The sequence below is a fragment of the Tiliqua scincoides genome, chromosome 2, assembly GCF_035046505.1.
Source record: "Tiliqua scincoides isolate rTilSci1 chromosome 2, rTilSci1.hap2, whole genome shotgun sequence".
Classification (NCBI taxonomy): Eukaryota; Metazoa; Chordata; class Lepidosauria; order Squamata; family Scincidae; genus Tiliqua; species Tiliqua scincoides.
The window spans coordinates 150288840-150309172 of NC_089822.1; the positions used below are offsets into that span (position 1 = coordinate 150288840).

The 20333-nt window shown below is 41.1% G+C and overlaps 1 protein-coding gene across 5 annotated transcripts in view; it reads right to left on the minus strand.

Annotated features, from left to right (window-relative positions):
- The window catches only part of RPTOR (regulatory associated protein of MTOR complex 1), a 434461-nt gene that overhangs the window by 74706 nt on the left and 339422 nt on the right, over window positions 1-20333 (minus strand). For 3 of the 5 annotated variants that reach the window (XM_066615738.1, XM_066615737.1, XM_066615741.1), the window contains exons 21-23: window positions 11471-11589; window positions 10639-10713; window positions 1801-1904 (exon numbers count right to left, since the gene is read on the minus strand). In XM_066615738.1, coding sequence (XP_066471835.1) covers window positions 1801-1904; window positions 10639-10713; window positions 11471-11589 — 298 coding nt within the window. The remainder of the gene's footprint in view (window positions 1-1800; window positions 1905-10638; window positions 10714-11470; window positions 11590-20333) is intronic. The other 2 variants (XM_066615740.1, XM_066615739.1) reach the window with 1 other exon arrangement.

Sequence of the window (20333 nt, forward strand, 5' to 3'; positions counted from 1 at the left end):
CGAAACTTGTGTATCCAGTAATGTCTGAAGGACAACTCAATTTTTAAAAATGATTGAATACATGCATTTAGTAAGCTTATGCTGTAACAAATTCCTAATGCACATTCCCAATGTAAAGGAAGATACTTGTGCCTCGCTTCATAATTACAGAATAATGTTAGCTATTTTTCCAGCACAAAGGTTAAATCTCTGTGTTGAATAAGCTACATCAGGTAGCTCTGAGTTACTGAGTGTTTTGTATAAATGACCAACATATATTCAACATTTTGGTTTCTGACAAGGGCTAGCCCATGCCTCCCTGCTGCCCATCCCCCCCCAGTTTTGCTGTTCTTGCGTGGAAGCATATGTGTGCCAGCCTCCCTGTGGATGGGGAAAGACAGATGAGCAAGTGTGCAGGGAGGGACCCACTCACTCACTTGCCCACTTGCTCTCCTTATATTTAGGGAGGATGAGAGAGTGAGCATACCCTCTCCATTGATAGGGATGGGGAAGAGAGGTGCCCCCATTCCCCTCTCCTTAAATAACTAGAAGCATGGCACTTAGTCTCTTTCCTCCACACTGCTTCTGATTCAAACGGAGCAATACATGTTAGACGTTTATTCACTGTGCATAGCCAGGACGCAAAGGGAGAGGAAAGCAAAGTAAAGGGGGATGAGCTCTGGAGCTCCACTCCCTGCCCACTTGGTGCTTTGCAAGCTATGTAAGCACCAAGTAGACACGGAGAGGTTATCTGAAGCTGTAGCAGCTCTTTTTTATTTTATTTTTTTTGGGGGAAAGGGGCCCTGCTAAGGGGGCTGCCACTGCCAGGATCCTCTTCTAACTTGCTGTCAGTGAGCTGGAAAATTGGAGCCCCCAGTGGAGCAGCAGACTTGAGAGACGGGTGGACGGATGGGCTGGGAGTGTGTTCATTTGCTGCCCCTTCAAGGGTGCCAGTTCACATGACTGTTTCAGGTTGCTTCTTAGCAAGGCCAGCCCTGCTTCTGACTTTTGCTGATGTAGAATAAATTGGGGTCAGCTATTTTCCAAACTGCAGGGATTATGTGTCTGTTTTATAGAGGTAGATATTTTCCCAAAACTGCCATCAAATGAAACAGATTACACCCTTCCCCTCCAGAATGATGGCTTCAAAAGGAGACATGTTAACACTGTATCCACACATGCACATACATGCTTGTGCACACATGGGTATCAGCCTATAGACACAAGTAATTTGGGTGTACAGATGGGTAAATTGGTCCTGGCTTGAATAAGATTACCTCAAAAATAACAGAAGCTGTTTTCCAAAAGATCAAAATAGTATGTTATATTTCCAAGACAAATCTTAATATCTCAAACCTCCCCAATCTCTCAAAAAATCTACCTATCTGGGACATTGTGGCAATGGCACACTGATTAAGGGAAAGCGGGAGATCTCATCTCTCCCTCCCTTCATAATCTGATGTGCTGCTTACATCACAGGTAAAAGGGCCTAGATGGCTCTTAGGTAACATAGTTCTTCCAAAGCTATCTATCTCCTTCCCACAGCAAGCATACCACCACCACAGTTGCCAATGACCCAGTTAGATAAATTTTGCTTAAAGAGAAAGGGGAAGGACTTTGGAAATATTGTTTGGTAAGGTAAGCCGGGAATTCTTTTCCAATTCAGATTTTAAATCCAAAAGCAGAGAAGTAATGCAGAGCTCATAATGCACAACTCCCCTTCAAACAAGCACATGAATTCTTCAGTTCCTAGGCCTTCGTTTGGTGAACTTCAGCAGCATCACTATTTATTATGTGAAATCTAAAATAGAGGCAACTTACCCCACTTGATGTATGTGCATGCCTTTGTTGGTAGGACTGGCTGGGGCAGACTGCGTGAGGGAGGAGGTATCAAGGATGCGTTGGGGTCGGGCATTTACAGTTGCCTAGGAAACAGAATTGAACAACTGAGAGTGAGCAAATGACAGTCTTTAGTTATCAATGGCAATGAAAACTATTTTCAAAAGTGGAAATAAACTCATTGTCAATGAATGACAGTGGAACCATCTTGAGCATTGCTGCAATATTACTATATTACTAACTACTACAGAGTCTCATCTGATGCCCGTTGATAAAAGACACTCAATGAAAATGCAACATGGCTTCTTATCATAGGTGCACTGGCATTTGTTTTGGTGGTAGTGGGGGGCTGGTAAGGAAAAGCAGCAAACCTGAGGTTACCTTTATGACTGAAAAGAAACTATCAATCATCAAATCATTACCAATCTGACAAAGACAAAACTTGAACATATTGTGTAAATCTGAAAAGAAATGAAAATGTGTGAATGGTATTTGAGTAGTCACCTAACCTGCCTAAGAGGTTAAGTCACCTAACCTGTGACTTAGTCACTTAACCTGCCTAACCTCAGAAGAAAGAAACATCTCAGTATGGTCAGGAATGAGAATTTACTTCCAGTCCCCACACCTAGAGTCCCTCTACTGCAATTTATCTTGAGATACTGAGCAGGTGTGGAGAAATAGCTTTGGCAGCAATGACTTAGAAACACAACAACAAAAAACAATCAGAAAATAAGTGCAACAGATCCAGCAGTTCCCAAAAGGTCATATAGATAAACTTCTTTTATTGCTTCTTGAAATCATGGGCAAAGGGTAGAAGGATAGGAACAAAGGGCAAAGAACTGTGAAGAACCAAGCTTTTAACACAGCAAAACTTTCCCTTACACGGGTATGTCAACTCCAAAAGAGACTAAGCTGATGGCCATTAAGATCCCATCAGTCATAATTTGAAAAAAGAGTGTAAAGAGCTATCAACAAGACTTGTGGGAATGAAATAAATAACATAAACAGCAAAGAGTGTTCCAATAGTATCTGAATCTGCACTTTACACCTACAATGGCTGGATGTACACAGACGATTGAATATTGTTGCTCCTCCAGTACATACCATATTGAACTAGCTTTTTGGAAGTGGCTTTCTTCTTTCCCTCCCATTCCCGGAGGTTATCAAAGAAGATAATTGTACTGTGCCATTTTTTGTTTTAAAGAACCAAAGCCAATGTTGCACTCTGAAAGGACAATTTGTGAATGTGCAATGAGCTTACAAATTACTTGTCACATTTCCAAGAGTGAGAGAAGCTGCTGCTGGTATAGCAAGTGACACACTCTGGGATTCAGCTGGCTGCCATTTTCATCTTAAAACTTGCCATAGTATCATTTGGCAATAAACTCTAGGTTGTTTTTTTTTAATGCTTCTTTTTCTGTCTACTCTCCTCTGTTAACTAAAAAACAGCTGAACTCTCCAAAATATTTTTATTATCTTTAGGGCTGAAGAAAAGATTCAATGGTTCTGGCCAGTATGGTTCTAATTAACAAGTCATTCTAATGTTGGAAATCTCTGGTCCAACATAAATATTCAACAGTCAAAAGGTGACTGTGAAAGAAAAATACAACAACAGAATGCATTATGTTAACACAAAGACTTTTAGTTATATATTTAACCCATGGAACATGCATAATGCTGTAAAATGACAGCAAAATGTCTTGGGTCAACCCTGGTTAAAATGGACACAAACAAAATAATCCATATACAAAAGAATAAACTTTAGTCAGATATTGAATATATTTTCTAGGAATTATGCCACTGCTGACACTTCCATTTTACTGACTGGGAAATTTTGAAATACATCAGAGGGTTTCCAAAGCTTCCTGGATGTGAAAAGGGAAGTCCTGCCAACTGTTTCACAATGGTGCATCTGGCTGCTAGGGTTACTGTAGCTCATTAATGCCTGCATTAGTACATGGGGATGAGGGAGAGAGCAGAAGATAGCACCAGTGCTTACAAAACTTATATGAATCAGGACCCTGATTTGCAGGATTGTAAGTATAATTATTATATTGCTACAATTCTGCAATGTAAGGCAGCTCAGGACTTTCCTGTTTTTAAGAAAAAATAAGATTGAAAAGTACGATTGAGGAGAATAAAAAAAACAAAAACGAATTATCATGCATTCTTTGGACATGGGAAGAAAATTTCATTCATAAAGCATATGGAGAGGATTTCTTTGATCATGGAATAATTCACTGCTTGAAAAGTTCATTTCCAAAAGGGCAGCAAGTATAAAGAGAGATACAAATGTTTGTAAGTCCTATGAAACAATCCTGTCCTAGTACTATCTCCAGTTGCTAAAGTATAGACAATGCTCAAGTCTTGGTAGCCCACAATCCATTTGATGCAAAATGTTCTGAATTACATTTGCAGAAGAATAAACTGAAGGTTTGTTCTCATAGCACTCCTACCAGATCCATCCTTCCAGGACAGGAGAAAATAATGGTGCCTGAAGAGTTACTAGGGTTTGGTGCTCGTTCAAGCACAGAATTACTTGTCATGCAGGATACATTGCACATGGATTGTCAGGGTTAAATGAGATTTAAGCCTCCCATAGAAAAAGGTTGAAATAATATGGGGAGCTGTTTCCATTAATTGTAAAAATTCTGCATTAAAAGCAATTTTTCCTTCTTTTAATTAAAATATAAAAACCAAATAAGCAACAGGACTTTTTCAAAAGTTCTTCACCCCACTTAATGACCTGGATCCAAGGATCTCACTGCACAAGCTGAAGGCACTTGTGCTTGTGCCAGAGGATCCATACACTAGCTTTACAAGTAGAGCTGCAACTGTGACTGAAATTATTCCTGGCTATCCCCCCCCCCCCCATATGATATAATGTTGGAAATTCTCTAATGTTAGAGACTCTTAAAATCTCCAGAACGAGTTTCAGGAGTCACCTGGAAATCCCAGACCAATCTGGAAGGTTGGTGACCCTACCCACAAGGGCCTTCAGCTTGGCTTCTCAGATGACTGTAAGCAAACCTCCAATAACAGAAGTACTTGTGCAGGAAGATTTCAGGATCCCAGTTCAAGTCTTCAGTGACAAAATCACTGTAGTGTAATGGTAAATTTTCACATGCACAAGTTCATCATAATGTCCCTCCCCTATAGTCACATTCCACAAAGACTAGAAAACAACAACAACAAAACCACCTTTAAATTTCTGCATTAGAATATTTTTTTCCCTTGTCACTTATTTCTACTTTGAAACTTTTATTTCATTTGATCTAGGTCATCTTATCCCAAAAGCTTGAAGTGGGTTGTAATAGTTAAAACAAAAACAAATTGAAAAGTAGAATTTAATATACCTTTTATATTTATTTATCTGGGATATTTTTGAGTGCTAGATCCTGTATGTTTACTCAGAAGTTAGTCCCACATATGTCTACTCGGATTTACTCCATGGTTAATTTGTGTAAGACTGCAGCCTTGATGGAACACGAACTACATAGTGTACCTCTAGCAGCCCTTGGGATAAACAGTACAGACATAGACATTAAAACATGTCCCAGGCATAGGCTCCTGCTGAAAGGGATTCTTCTTTCTGACAAGCACTAGAGTGCTCCTGAGCCATTACCATTCCTACTGTAGGAGAAGGCCCAGTGTTCTGCTCCCACCTGGTCCCCCTCAATTACACTTTTGGTCAAAATCAAAGTTAAGTCTAAACACAACATATGTGTGTTTTCAGTGCTAGCCATAATATAGTGTCTCTGAAATAAAGGAAAATATTCAGGCTTATAAACTATTTAACACCAAGCAATGCACCATCTTCTGAAGCAGTACTTCTTCCTTACAATAGCCTGGAGTCTTTCAGCACCTTTGTTATAAGCTTGGATTTTAGAGGCTATATTAACTCAGAATAAAAACAACTAGTCTGACTGATTTGGTGCTGTAAATAAGGGATGGTGGGGAAATCTATATATCTGTTTACAGTCAGCTTCTTTTAGTTAAACTATTTAAAATTCAGAATAATGCCAGCATAAGTATACAGGGACAAAAAACAAAATCCCTTTAGCATGTCAGGTTTGACCTTGTTCATAGGCATTGACCTTGACCATGATCAAGGTCAATGCCAAGATTGCACCCTGGCAATGCTATCTCTACAGTCTTCCTACCATATGCCCAAGTCCATGGTCCTCCCCATCTCCCACAACATTAGGGAACCAGGGCTCCTCCTGAGAGTTGTAAAATGGCACGCCATGGTGAAGGCAGTGACAAATGGAATAAAGTCAATCCCTGTTGGTTTGAAGCATGTAAAAAACAGCCATGCTTTTCAATCCATGTCAATATTTCATTACTCTGACTTATGAAAAAGACATGTAGAGTAAATTCACATAATTCTGATGTGACAAAAACTGCTACTTTCACCATGGTGATTAATAATAATAATAATAATAACAACAGGTATTTATATACTGCCTTTCTTGGTCTTTATTCAAGGCGGTTTACATAGGCAGGCTTTATTAAATCCCTATTAAATAGGGATTTTTACAATTTCAAAGAAGGTTCTTTCTTTCAAGAACGACTACATTCAAGGTGTTTCATTCCGATCTGGCTTCACATTCTGGCCTCCATCCTCCCACGCTCAGAGCAGATGGAATTGCTCGGCTTCAGCTTGTCAGCTGCTCCAAGGTCGCACGGTGCCGGTGGCCTCAAACTGGCGACCTTGTGGATGTTATCTTCAGGCAGACGGAGGCTCTACCCTCTAGACCAGACCTCCTGCAGATTAGCCTCCTCAGTGTTTTAACACCTGTCAGGATCATGGCTTGCTACATCCTGATTTGTTCCAAGCTTCATGTTTTCAAAGACATGGTAAGCTGTGATCTTTGTCAGAGATGAACTGGAATATTGACAGGGTCAGCCAGGATGCTAAAATGTAGTAATGGATAATGGTTTTACCCCCATATCAAAACAGTTATTCACTAGAAATCCACTGGAGTGCACCCTCCAGTCTCTGCAGCAGCCGTCCCTGTGTGCGGGAAGCCCTGCGCGAGTGCCTGCAGGGCACCCCAGGTCAGGGAAAGGGAGAGTGGGGCAATCGCACTCCGCTTCCACTTTTGCGGAGGGAGAGCAGATCGCTTCACTCTCCCTTTCCCTGACCTGGGGCGCCCTGCAGGCACTCGTGCAGGGCTCCCCGCACACAGGGACGGCTGCTGCAGTGACTGGTGAGTGCATTGCAGTCCCTGCAGCTCCCTGAGCAACGCGATCCTGGGGATTGCGTCGCTGCCTTCCCCCTGCCCCTGCTGCCCCCCTGCCCCTGCAAAGACTTACTGCGGGTTTCAAACTCCCGGAGAGTTTGAAAACCGCAGCCCTACAGCAAAACTTTAATTCAAACTACTTCATGGGCATCAAATCAACCTAAACTTCATAAATGCAGAGATGAGATGCTAGGGTAGTAGAATTCATTTACTTTAATGAAAAACACAAAAATCAAATCACAGATTAGGATTTAGTGAACTTAACTTTCCGTTTTCATTGATTTAAGCAAGCCATTTTAAGTACAGTTCTTAGAAACAGGTGTTCTAAAGCTATGTAGCAGTGAAAGAAGAGGGTCAGGGACCACCACACAAAGATCTGTTTTTAGATATTAAATTTACTACCAATAAAACACTGAAGTTTACTTAAGCACATAGAAATAGCAGATAGCATAGAGATAGAGATAGATAGAGATCATGAAAATACTCTGATAAAGGATTTAACAGAAAAACTTGAAGCTGATTCAGACATTCAAATTCAAAGTGGGAACCTGCGACATTCACTTGGGGGGTCTCACTGCAAATGAAATCCACAAGATTGACTTCAACTGTTACATCAGAAGCTTAAAAGTGGAAATAAAAGTCATGCACACTTCTGAAATCCACTTTTAATGAATACCTGAAAAAACGCTTTTATTTCAAATCTGACATCTTGTCTGCTCAATGGTGCTAGCAACCATCACAAACTAAATGTGGTTTCTTCTTGCTTACTTCAACACTATTTTACTGGACACATGAAAGGCCATTGCAACCTTCCCTTTTATAGTATGATACCATCAATTATGTATCAAAAGCTTAGGTTTCTATCTAATTCCCCATTCTGTTTGTCAACACCAAGAAACTCTGCCCCAAAGTATAGCCATTGTCCAATACCTTCTTTATGGTACCAAGAGAATGTGCAGTGCATTCTGGGATGTGGTCCAGAAATTCTTGTGTGGGCAGAAAAGTCTTTGATAGAAAACATCCATTACCACCATCAGGTTACAAGGCTAGTATGCCAAATTTCAAACTCAGTGATTTATTTAGTGAACAGGATGTGAAAGTATAGAAAGTGAAACATAAAAAGGATGAGTAGCAGGTGAATAACTGGAAGCTGCTGAAATCCCTGGTCATAAAAATGATTTCTTTTTTTTAAAAACCATTTGCAAACCACTGGTTACTGGAGTCATTACAGACTTGAGCTCTCCCACACTTCTTTGCTATCATGAAACATGGCCTCTACTGTGCTGCTTTGAGCACCTGTACAACTGGCATCCTCTTAGCTAGCATATAACTGTGAAGAATATAGTAGGACTTGAACAAGAATAGAATCCTATGCATGTATATGCAGAAATAAGTCCCACCGAGTTCAACAGAACTTGCCAGGAAAGTATGCATGGAATTGCAGCCTAAATAAATGGTTTCCACAAAAATATGGTAATGTATATGAAAAGAAATGCAGATTATGGTCATACGATATAATTCTTCCTCTCTTCTTCAGAAGCATGCAACACACATGGGCCTACTGGATATTCAAACAGCCCCACTGGGCTGTAAAACGTGGCACTACCTAGACACCTCAGGTTCTGTAATCACTGTCAAGATTGGCATTGGATTTCAAGATGGAAAGAAAGGCAATCGTTCATTTCCAGTTGGAATGAGTTCCTTTCTTTCAAAGAAGTTGACAAACTACATCAGAAATATCCATTAAAAGCATAAAACCAAACAACTGGAAGTAGCAAACCAACAGCAAGAAAAGATAATAGACAACGAGTAGAGCAGCTCAGAAAGCCCCAATGCCCTCTGAAATAACACAGTCTTTGCTTACTGTTGGAAACCTAAGAGTGAATAGGCAGAATGCACTTCCTTCATGAGGGAGTTTCAGAATCTTGCCATGAAAAAGGCCCTATCAAGAATGAACTCCAAGTATTTGTCAACTGGTGCATGTGCTAACAGCAGTGCGCCCCTTGCCCTAATAATTATTTAAGTGTGAAACCCAGTTTTTGATCTGACTCAGGTTAGTAATGCTTTGCAAATGAACAAATAGAAGACTATGTCATCTCCCTATTAAACTCAGAAAGAACTAGAGTACAGTATATGCTATGTAGTCAGTCAACCTGTGGTGAAAGCACCAAGGTCTTATCCATTTCAGATTGTGGTACATCGTAACAGGCTTAATTAGATTGCATCCAGTAAGAACAGGAAAGAGGAAGGGAAAATCTTTTTTTATATCAACATTCAAGGAAAACTCTTTTAAAGATTTTGGAACTGTTTAGTCCTTCGGAGATGGAATGAATGTTTTCTATCCAGCAGTTGTTGAAAATCTTGTATTGTATTCATACAGGTCTCGGAGGAAACACTGGAAGGCACATGCTTAATTTAGGTAAAATGAAGGAAACATTTTGGGGGCAAATAATGGATGATGTTGTATCACCTTCCTGACTTTATGGATGAGTACATTAGAAGGATCAATACAGGAGAAAGCAGACGTCTTGGAAGTTCTTTAGCAGCAACTGGAATATAACCTGAGTAAAGTTCATTGTGTAGAAAAAAGTAATTGAGTGGTGCTTTCCATCATTTGTCATCCATGCATTCCTGGAAGAGAGGATTTACATGATCCATGGCAGATTTGGTGGACTGTGCAACTCCACTCTGCCGCAGATGAAAACACAACTGCTTTAATTCTCATATGGACAAATAACCAGAGGCTCCATTGAAGCATTTCAACATTACATTCCCTGAAAAAGGTAAAGCTGTATAAAACCACCATGGGGAAAAAAATCACTAGCCTAATACCATGATGACTCAGTTTCCAGGCCCATGCTTGCTAAAGATGTGAGCAAATGTTCAAAATATAAATCTCCCCTTGACCATTCAATTTGGGAAGCAGGAATTTTCATGCTTACATTTTTCTGGTATCTGTGCCCTCTAAGAATGTTGGCAAAATACTCAAGAAGGCATGTCCAATCAGCTGAGATGGCTATGTTGGACATTCTGAATTCTAGTAAATAAATGTTTTAAAAGAAAAATTAGTATCTTAGGGGAAATATCAGTTTAAAACAGGCCATCTCCCAATGCATTAAAATAGTTTAATCTCTTATGACAAATCTAGCTCAAGAATTTGAGGCTAAAATGTTGGAATGAATAATCAGCAAGAGTTCCCATCTCCCTATTGGAGCGACTCATGCTGTTAAATTGTTGAAAGGCCTGAGCCAAGAACATAACATAAAGAGAATGTCCAAATGGCCTTTAGCATCCATTTAGTGAGAATGGGGAGGGAAATATTTGATAATTAAATCTAAAAAGTGCTTAGGTAGTGCATGGTTTGTGGGGGAAGATTTGTTAAATATTAAATGGTTTATGACAACAGCTCAGTTACCAAAGTTCCTTAAGCTGGTAATCCTAGAACAGCTTGATGGCAGCCTCTGGGTTTAAAAACACATCATCCTTGCAAAATGAAGGATAGCAATAATGGTGGTGCTTTAAATCCATACGCGAGAGGTGAGGAGTGGGATGGGGTGTCTGCATGCTGACTCACATGTACTAGATCACCTGCACTGGGCAGCCGTTGTGGCTTCAATCTGCAATCCAGTCTTACTCTCACTTGCATAATCTAAATGAGTTTGCAAAACAAAAAAATAACCAAGAACGCATAAGGTCAACTTTGTCTAGCTAGACATTCATACATAAGCTCCATTTACCAGTGCAACCATGTAAGCCTTCACCCAATTCAAATCCTTCCAGTGACTCCTACCTGGACAGCTTCCTCCAATAAGTAGCTCCTCCTCTGGAGCTTTTTGGGCATCTAAGCTGCCCAAAAGAAAAAGGGGTAAAACGCCCCTTTATGTACTCTTACCCCTTTTTCTTATGACCCACAGAAGAAAGAGTTACGGATGGTGTGGAAGGGTCTTTCACTTTTAACCCCTAGTCAAAGCAGGGTGAGCTGCGATGAATAGCTATATATTGTGTTGGGAAAGGGGGGAACTGGAACAGGTGGACATGATGGGATAAATCAATGGACTTCTAAGACATTTTCAGTTTAATATTGTAATTTTAAATTCTGCATTTCCCCTTTTTACTATATGTCTTTTGCCAGATATGAATTGCAAGCCCTGTGGGAAAGAGATAATTTTCAGGTCAACTGCTCTTACCCAGACCATAGCCCTTGGGCGGGGTGAACTATTAAATAAAAGAGGAATATCAAAATAAACAGATTTATGGGAGAATCTCTTATTCCAAGGCATTCTATAAACTTTCACTGTCTGGGAAAATGGACAAGTGTTTCAAAAGGGCAAGTTCAAGATCTAGCTAGTCATAATTTGCATAAGTTTAAGAACTGAATGAGAACTCAACAGAACACCGAGTTTTACCTTGTAAGCGATGCTATTGAGCACTTTCATAGCCAAGTCAGAAACATCTGGGTAGGGGTCTGCAGCCAAATGTAAGAGGACTCTCCAAATCTGGGTGTAAACACTGTTGAAAGAAACTCCTAGAAGCGAAAGCGGAAAAAAAAGACTGTATATCTGAATTATATCTTCTATGTCAATTGTCAAATTTTACGCTGATTGTATAGCTGTGTACCAGAATCACTATCAAATAGATGGCACTTAGCAGGTCATAACAACAATGGTCTGAAGGAGATTATAATCTCATGAATCAACGAGCATGATTTCAACCTGATACTAGAAGTAGAAACCAAGAAAAAAATGGACAAATTAAAAATGAAAGGCTGATTGTGTGATTTGCAATTTTCCATTATATGCTATTTCACTTGATTTTAGACACATAACCTAGGAACACGTAACTGTTTAAGCAATTTGGATTTTGCAGCTGAGCCAGTATAATGGTTAGAGGTGTTTGAAAACGGTGTTGTTATTTTTTGAAAATTTGTTCAATTAAAATGCAAAAGGTGATGGTTCTGTGTCTTATTCACAACTGAATACATTATTCCAGTGTTCCTTACTTATTACCTATGGATGTTTGAAAAGCATGATGTTTTGCCTTTTTATTGCAATACGAAATGTGGTGTTTTGTGTTTTTATTTAGTTAACAACAAAAACACCTCTCATAATGGCCAATCCAATGGTGTGAAGGATACTCTTTTGTTCTTGAATTAAAATGAAAACCAAGAGCAGACTATAAGATACCCGGCATTGGTCTAGCTGTTTAATGAAATTACCACTGTGGCTATAGTGCAAGAGTCTCCACTTCTCCACTGGAGTAAGTTTGCCCACAAAAAATGGCTTTTGCTGTGCCAGGCTTTGGAACCACTTAACTGACTTGACTTCTGGCATCTTTGCTCTTGAAGACATATGAAAGTAGTAGGTAAAAATGATGAAAGTCAGGACAATGCTAGCTGTCAATGCGTCAGCAGCCCGCACCACCAGGAACACTCTTCACAGCCCTCTTCTTCCTGATCAGCATTCTGCCTCTTCTCTCGTGATTTTATGCAGAAAGTTACATAAGGACTTCTGGGAAATCTCAACTGTTTGAGATTCCTTTTAAAGTTCATGAAAGACCCAGGGGAAAGGAGGGAGAGTCTATCTTTCAGTAGTGCAATACCCTGTCCTAACACACACTAACACTCTGTCATGTTAGAGATAGATAGACAGAAACACCTCAGAAAAGTCTTTGTTTTAATATACCTGATTTTTTTAAAAATGAAATTCACCACTGAAATTTCTTGCGCACTAGCTGTGAAGTTCTATGAAAGACTTTTAGGTTCACTGGAATGAATACTGGAAGGGGTGCTTCCCTTCTTCTCCACCTATCCCACTTTATTTCTCCTTTTTTCATTTTAATGACAGGATTGCTCACAGCACTGATCCACATGAGTGACGCATCTAAAATAGCTTCTTGTCAAGTTTGAACAACTGAGTCAGTGTGCTGATGAAAGGAAATACCAGCAGCAGGAGGGAATAGCTGCTCTACTTCTGCATAAAGGACTGTAATAAAAAATAAAAAATAAATGTAGAAACAAAGCATGAGGCAGGAGTGTATATGCTGAAAGTTCATCTAAAATGACAGCTCTGTAATTAGCTAGGCCAATTGAAAACTGGTTAAATGGACCTTGCAGAACAAGATTTACAAAATGATTCCTTTTAGCAATGAATGTGTGAAGTAAATTGCCTTTCTTCACTGATGGTTTTTGGTTTTTATTCAGATATGCATGTCTCTTCACTCAATTTAAGAGCCACCATTAGGACAGTACAAGTGGTTTACATCTTTCAGTCTCACCACACTGAGCACTGAAAGGGCAAGGCTGAGTGGCATACAAAAGTTAAAGACAGCTGTGATATCATTTAATTCCTTTCAGTGCCTGGCTTAGTCAGAGATTTTGTTTGCCTTCATCTCTTAGGGAGCATAGGAAACTGCAGGACTTCTATAGTACAATCATCTGATGCAGTGCTGTCGCAACGGATAATGATGAATTCCAAAACTGGAGTGGATGGGTTTGAATTCACATTTCCCCAGTTTGGAAAAGCTCTCCAATTTTAAGCTGAGTCCCTGCAGAAATTTGCCTCAGTACAAAATTAGCATTCATTAGCAGTCTCTGTTACCAACTTTCCTTTTACCTCGCTCTCTCAAACTTACCTTGTGGGGGTGGGGAAGGAAACTGGATGGCTAGGGACAATGGAGGGCTCATTCTGAAATTCTCACTGTGTCCTTGGCAACACATGGAGACTTAAGAGTATGCTAAGATCTGTAGTTCTGCAAGAACATTGGAATCTGTAATTTTAAGTCCTCCTGACTCAACGGATTGATGGAATAAAGAACTACATATCTAAGCATTTAATTAAAAGGTTAAAAGGTATTTTTAACTTGAATGCCAGACCTTAAAAAATATAGTTTTCACTTGAAAAGCACTGCCATCTCTTCCTCCTCCATCTGTGCTCTCCTATTACCTCATGCTCCACCTTTCTTCACCCCAATCCCACAAAGATCATAACTGCACTCACAGGACTTTGTTCTGTAAATATCAGTGTACCAATCTTTTCAAGTGGCCTCCTAAAGTGACACGGGTTATAGCTTCTGTTTACCACTCAAATCACTCAACCCCCAAGCTAGCAGTTCCTGGAGGCTTTAGAAAGCTCATTTCCAAGGTAAACAACATTCCACTTGGATAATTGCATTAGCATAAATGCACACAAGCAAGAAATTAGTCAAGAGAAGACTAAAAATTACATTCCACCACTGTCTGGATACATAGTGGAAAATGTAGCTTTTAATGGCATCTTAGCACTTAGTAGAAATGCAAAGATCTGGCCAGACAACATGCCTCCTCAGCCCAATATACTATGACACTGCTATAGGAACACATAGGCTGAAAAAGGACTAAATATGATAAACTTCATCTCCTTGTATGGGAGAAACAGGTTTATATGCTACCATGCATAAGGAGTTGCCAAATGAGTGATCAACATTTTGGACAAGCTTCTGAATGAAGGTTGAAATCCTCTCAAGTTCATGTGAACACAGCATCTAGCATGCGAAATTGATTTTCAGAGCTGAATAACACTTTTTCTGGATTTTCTCTATTCTTCTTGCCCCAGAGATGCTAAGCAAACATATAGTGGGGTGCATGGAGAATTCCAATCTATACTCTCACATTCTGCTGAAACAAGACAAGGTGTATATGAAAAGAAAACACAACACTTTACAAGTAGAGAAAAAATTCCATACACTAAAGCATCACTATCTTAGAACAACTCCGGACTTCTGCCAGAACCAGCAAGTTAAGTCTGTTGGGGGGGGGGTGAGGATGGATGGAACGGGGAGGAAACGGGGCGCGAAAGGGGTGGTATTAACAGCAGCAATACAGCTGATATTTGATCCCAGCCTCAATCTGCCTTCCCCGGTCCACTTGGACTCGGGCCAGCAAAGTAGCTGGCACAGATCTGAGCAGACCCATGCAGGCAGCTGAGGCTTATCCTTGGACAAGGGAATAAATATTCCTGTACCCAGAGGAGACATCTAGAGCCTGAAACTCCCCTGCAGGATACAGCGAGTGTCCCATTCGCATGGCTGCATTGGTGCAGGGGGAGTTATGTAGGATCAGGCTGTTAGGCTCTAGGTCAGTGGTTTTCAAACTGTGGTGTTGCGACACCCCAGCCTGAGAGCCCTGTGCTGTTTTTCTTTAAGGGGCGGGGAGGGGGGGAAGGCACAGAGGCAATGCCCAGCACTGCACCTCTGATAGGGGTGCAGGGCGCGCTGCCACTCTCTGCCGCCTGCAGTAGCCTCCTGGGGGTCAGGGGAGCCTGGCGCCAGCCTCAGCTGGGCTCCCCACACAGTGCATAGCCCTCCAGAAGGTGATCACGACCACTTCTGGTTTTGCATCGAGAAACAGGAAGTGGTCACGATCGCCTTCTGGAGGGCTCTGTGCTGCATGGGGAGCTCTGCTGAGGCTGGTGCTGGGCTCCCCTGACCCCTGGAAGGCTCCTGCAGGCAGCAGTGAGTGGCACCGTGCCCCTGTGCCCTGATCAGAGGCACAATGCTGGGCATCGTGTCTCTGCCTGCTGGGCATCGTGTCTCTGCCTTCCCTCTGTCTCCCTGCCTTCTGAGACAAAGTCACTGCTCTAGGCTGTTAGAATTTCTGTTAGGAGAAATTCCAGCCCTACCTGGCCATGCCAAGAGTTGAAGGTGGGAGTGGGACCTTATCTTTATTAAACATCCTTAAGTTATTGTGTCTTTTGGGGAGGTACTAATAAAAGGTACTACTATATTGCGGCTTTTTTGATTTTCATTTCTTTCTTCTTCCCAGTCCAAACCATGTCTAATTTCATAAGCCTCTAAGTGCTTTTCCACCCCAACCCACCCTCTTCACCTTCCCCTACCAAAAAAATAAAATAACTAAAAAGCTCCTGATCATTTTGGTAGCCCTTCTTTGTAATTGCCATTTTATAGATAAAAATATTTCTATAAACTTCTAAAGGTGGGACCTAGGTATCCACTGATTTGACTCACCACTGATCCCGAGATCTACCTTTAAATGCCTTGTAACAATGAAAAAAGCAGCAAAACTCATTTTCCTACCTTTGTGCTGTTAAATAATTATAATTTCATTTCATCAGATTCCAGTATTCACCCTCTCTAGTGGCTGAATTCAGTATAGTGTCTATACCCATGCATTCTGGGATGACAACAGGGGAGCTAGAAACATGGAAGTGGGTGTTTAAGGCAATTTTTCACTGATTTGGTATCCACTGATTTTTTTTTTATCCAATGGGTGTTCCAGAACAGAATCCCTGTGGATAACAAGGCACGACCTGTATCTCCTCTTAAAATTTTTTCTTCTTCTTTTCACTCCATCACTCCCCCCCCCCCAAGCTAATAGGCCCCAGATCATTTTGGAAGCCTTTCTTTTCATTTTTGTTCTCTGTACTGGTATAGAGTTCTTTGTACCTTTTCCCACAATATGTTTTTGAAGATGGTGCAAACAGAAGTGCACCCTATAGTATTGTGATCTGCACAAGCACTTGTGACTGTCTTTCTTCCTGGTAGGGGAGGGGAGGGAGAAAATTAAAAGCTGATGGAAACATTACTTTTATCAATGGTCTGCACTCACATCTGGCTTCCAAGCATCACTTCTACAGTGGTCTGCTACATGTGTGGTTTTCCTCCCAGCAAGCTCCACAGAGGGAGAGATAAGAGAACAAAGGAAGAGATAGAAGCCCAAGAGAAGGAGATAAAGGAACAAAGGGAAGAGATAGTTGCATTGGCCACTTCTTTCAGCTGCACAGGGCTTCTACTACAGTTGAGTCCTAGCCACACAGCTTACAGGGAACAGTGGGTGCAGGACACCTATCTGAGACCTCCCCGTGACTGGAAGTCACCAGTGCAAACTGAAAGTTGCTACTGGTCATGTCAGGGAGGCCTTCTGAGGTGTGGGGAAGCTGTGTGCAGCCTCCCTGTGCCCCAGAACAACACCTAATTGGAAACCACAAGAATGAATTAGAAGTGGCTTCTGGGAGGCCCTCTAAGGCATGGGCTCAGCAACTGCAGATGTGCAAATCTTCGGATGCCAGGCCTATAGATAAGGAATGCCCACTGTATTGAGTCAGACAACTGGTCCAGCCTCAAGCAAGCTTGTCCCTCAAGGGACAAGCCCTCTGATGATATGAAGGTTTTGCATCTAGTGGCAAGTTCAGGGGACTCACTGAGCATATTATTTATTTATTTGCAGAATTTTTATCTCATGTTTCTCCCATACTGAAGGAAACTCAAGATGGTTAACAATGTAAATGTAATATATTTTAACAAATAATGAAATCATAAATTTTAAAAACAAACCATTAAAACAAAACAACAGCCAGGATAACAACAATTAAAATATATCTCATTAAAAAGTGCAGTCCCTAGTATCAATTAAAAGCCTTCCTAGATAAGAAGGTCTAGAGGTCCCGCCTAAAGGTCTCCAGAGAGGGAACTTCTCTTAATTCCAGGGGAAGAGAATTCCATAAGTGAGGCACCACCACTGAGAAAGCTGCCTTCTGGCAGTACTGTCAGATGACCTAAGAGGATGGGTATGATTATATCAATGAAGGCAGCCCCTCAAATACCTGGGTCCCGAGCTGTAAAGGGCTTTAAAAGTCAAAAATAACACTTTAAATTCAGCCTAGAAATGAACTGGCAGCCAGGGTAGCCACCAAAGTAGTGGTCCAACTAAGTCAAACCGAAGTGCCTCAGCAACCACACAGGCAGCCACATTCTGCATTAGTTGTAGTTTCTGAACAGTCAACTGCAATTTCTGAACATGCGCATACACACTGTATGCATTCTTCATATATGGCTAAACGTGGTATATACTGCAATGCAATGGGAGTAGGGACTATTCACAGAGCTCTGTTGATGTAACATTAAAAACACTAACAGTATACTGATTACACCGATCATTATCATGCCTGATAAATATGCAGGCATGCCACCTGATCTTAGTTGAGATTTTTTCAGTACCACCTCACTTACTGCCTAGTGGTCAAACTGACCACTGACCATTTTAAGATTACAGTGGTTATATGCAGCTCAGGTCATTAACTGTTCCTCAAAGGGGGGGGCATTAGAGGGAACATTTCCCACACCCTGCGTCTTCTGGCTACCCCTTTGGCCTGCACTGCTGTCTGCTAAGATCCACTTCCTACTTGCTTAAAGCAACCATGAAGAGGATTCCAGCAGCAGCTGCCCCATCCTCCTTCATCACTACTAGAAGAATAAAGGGAGGAACCCTGCTATGGTTGTCTCTACCTCTTTATCTTCCCACTCACTGGCTGATTAATAAAGCAACTTTTGGCAGGAAATGGAAAGGTGGAGCTCTCTGCCCTTCTCCCTGTTTTTATTCCACCCTGTTCCACCATGAACTTAGGCAGAACAAGGAGGCTACATCCAGGGCACCCCAGTTGAGGGTAAGGGAAAGGGGAGGAGGATGGGGGGGCAAGCAAGGGGGTTACACAACCTGGAAGTGGCTTACAGGAACACAGAAGGCTGCCCTGCAAACAGCACAATTTTGTGGTATGAAGATAGGGAAGGCTATTTTTTTACTGATTTTTACTGTTTTAAAATTTTTGAAAGGGGATTCCATTATCTGCGGAATATTGGTATCTGTGGGGGGTGGGTGGGGCTGGAACCAAACCCCAGTGGATACTGAGCAACTACTGACTGTTGATTCACATTCTAGATCAGCTTCCTTTAGATACTGTCCAGCACTCAATGAATTCTCAGTCTAGCCAGAAGGAACATTTACACCATTAACTACACAAATGTTATTGCACAGAAAGTACAAGAGGCCACTGTCTAGCAATCCACAATTTTCATACAAGTCTGGTGTTAATTATGCATAAAAAACATGTGTCCCTTTAGCTGATGAAATTCTTATTGAGGCTTTTGTTCCTGTATGAGTTACCTGTTCTGGGTCTGAATAAGTGGGAAGAAATTGGAAACAGGAAATATGTTGGAACAGATGGATACTGCTAGTTGACATAACCAATCGTAGGTCAACTCAAGCCTGAGCATCCAAATGAAGGATGGACCAATTTCAAGTTCTCAAAACTGTTTCTTCTGGGATGCAGCACAAAGAATGCTGATAGATTTTTGAAAAAGGAGGAGGGGGAGGGAAAGGGAAACCTTGAGAAGGAAGAAAATGGTTGGCCTTAAAGAGGTAACTGCTGAAAGTAATGGCATTCTGTATAAGTTATGAATTTTAAACACTTCCATAAGCTATGTCGTTTACAGCTGGATATGAGCTGTTCCTGACTGAATATGAATGAGGATGGCACTGGAGAGCAGCCTTTGTGTTTTAAATTTCTCTCACTCATGCCTAACTCATTCCTAGGCTTTTTTCACCTGTTCTCTAACACTCTTTTAAGACATATGTAAATAGATGTGTAGCTGTTTACCTCCACAGAAGACAATGAGGAAATCTATGCCACAGAAAGAGGAACTAAGGCAGAGGCATATTTTACAGGGCTGAGTAGAGATACTTTTTATCAAAGGTTTTCCTCTCACAAAATCCACCTCCCTTTTCAGCAATTCAAAGACAGAGCTTTGAACAAAGGCTTGCAAATTCAGAGCCAAGACAATCTTTCCTGCCCTCACTTGGCTTTGAGATTTATTTATTATTTTTATTTATTTACTGCATTTTTATCCCACCTTTCTTCCCCTGAGGGGACCCAGGCTACATGACACTATTCAGTTGGGATCACAACTTCTAGAGCAAGGTGACTCAATTTTTTTAAACCTATCTGGGTAGAGCAGTTGACAGGAAGATGCAAAAAAACAGCAAGCAGAGACCAAAAAAAGGTCAACGGGGGGGGGGGGAGGTTTCAATAAAGCAACAACTGTGCCTCCTCCCCCCCCAGCCAAAACTTTTAGCACTGAAAATGTTTATTTTTTAACATTCAGTACAATATATTACCTAAGCAAGTCTCCCTTCCACAAAGATTTATAATATTGCTGGATGCCTTAATCTGGACTAGGAGTTGGCTTAAAAGTGGGGTCTTTTAAGAGCAGGCCTGACTAGTTTAGCTTAGCCACAGCAAAAATAAAAATGTTATCACATAGGAAACACAATTCTATACAGCTTTTGTCACAATGGTCTTGTAATAGTCCAGTACATAGAGAGAGCTGGGGGTCTCTGCACCTTCTTGCATTGCAATGATATTTGCAGAGTTAAAGAATTTGAGGACAGACAGAGCTCCAGGACAGAGCTGTGGGAATTGCACATTGCCATTGCCTCCAACT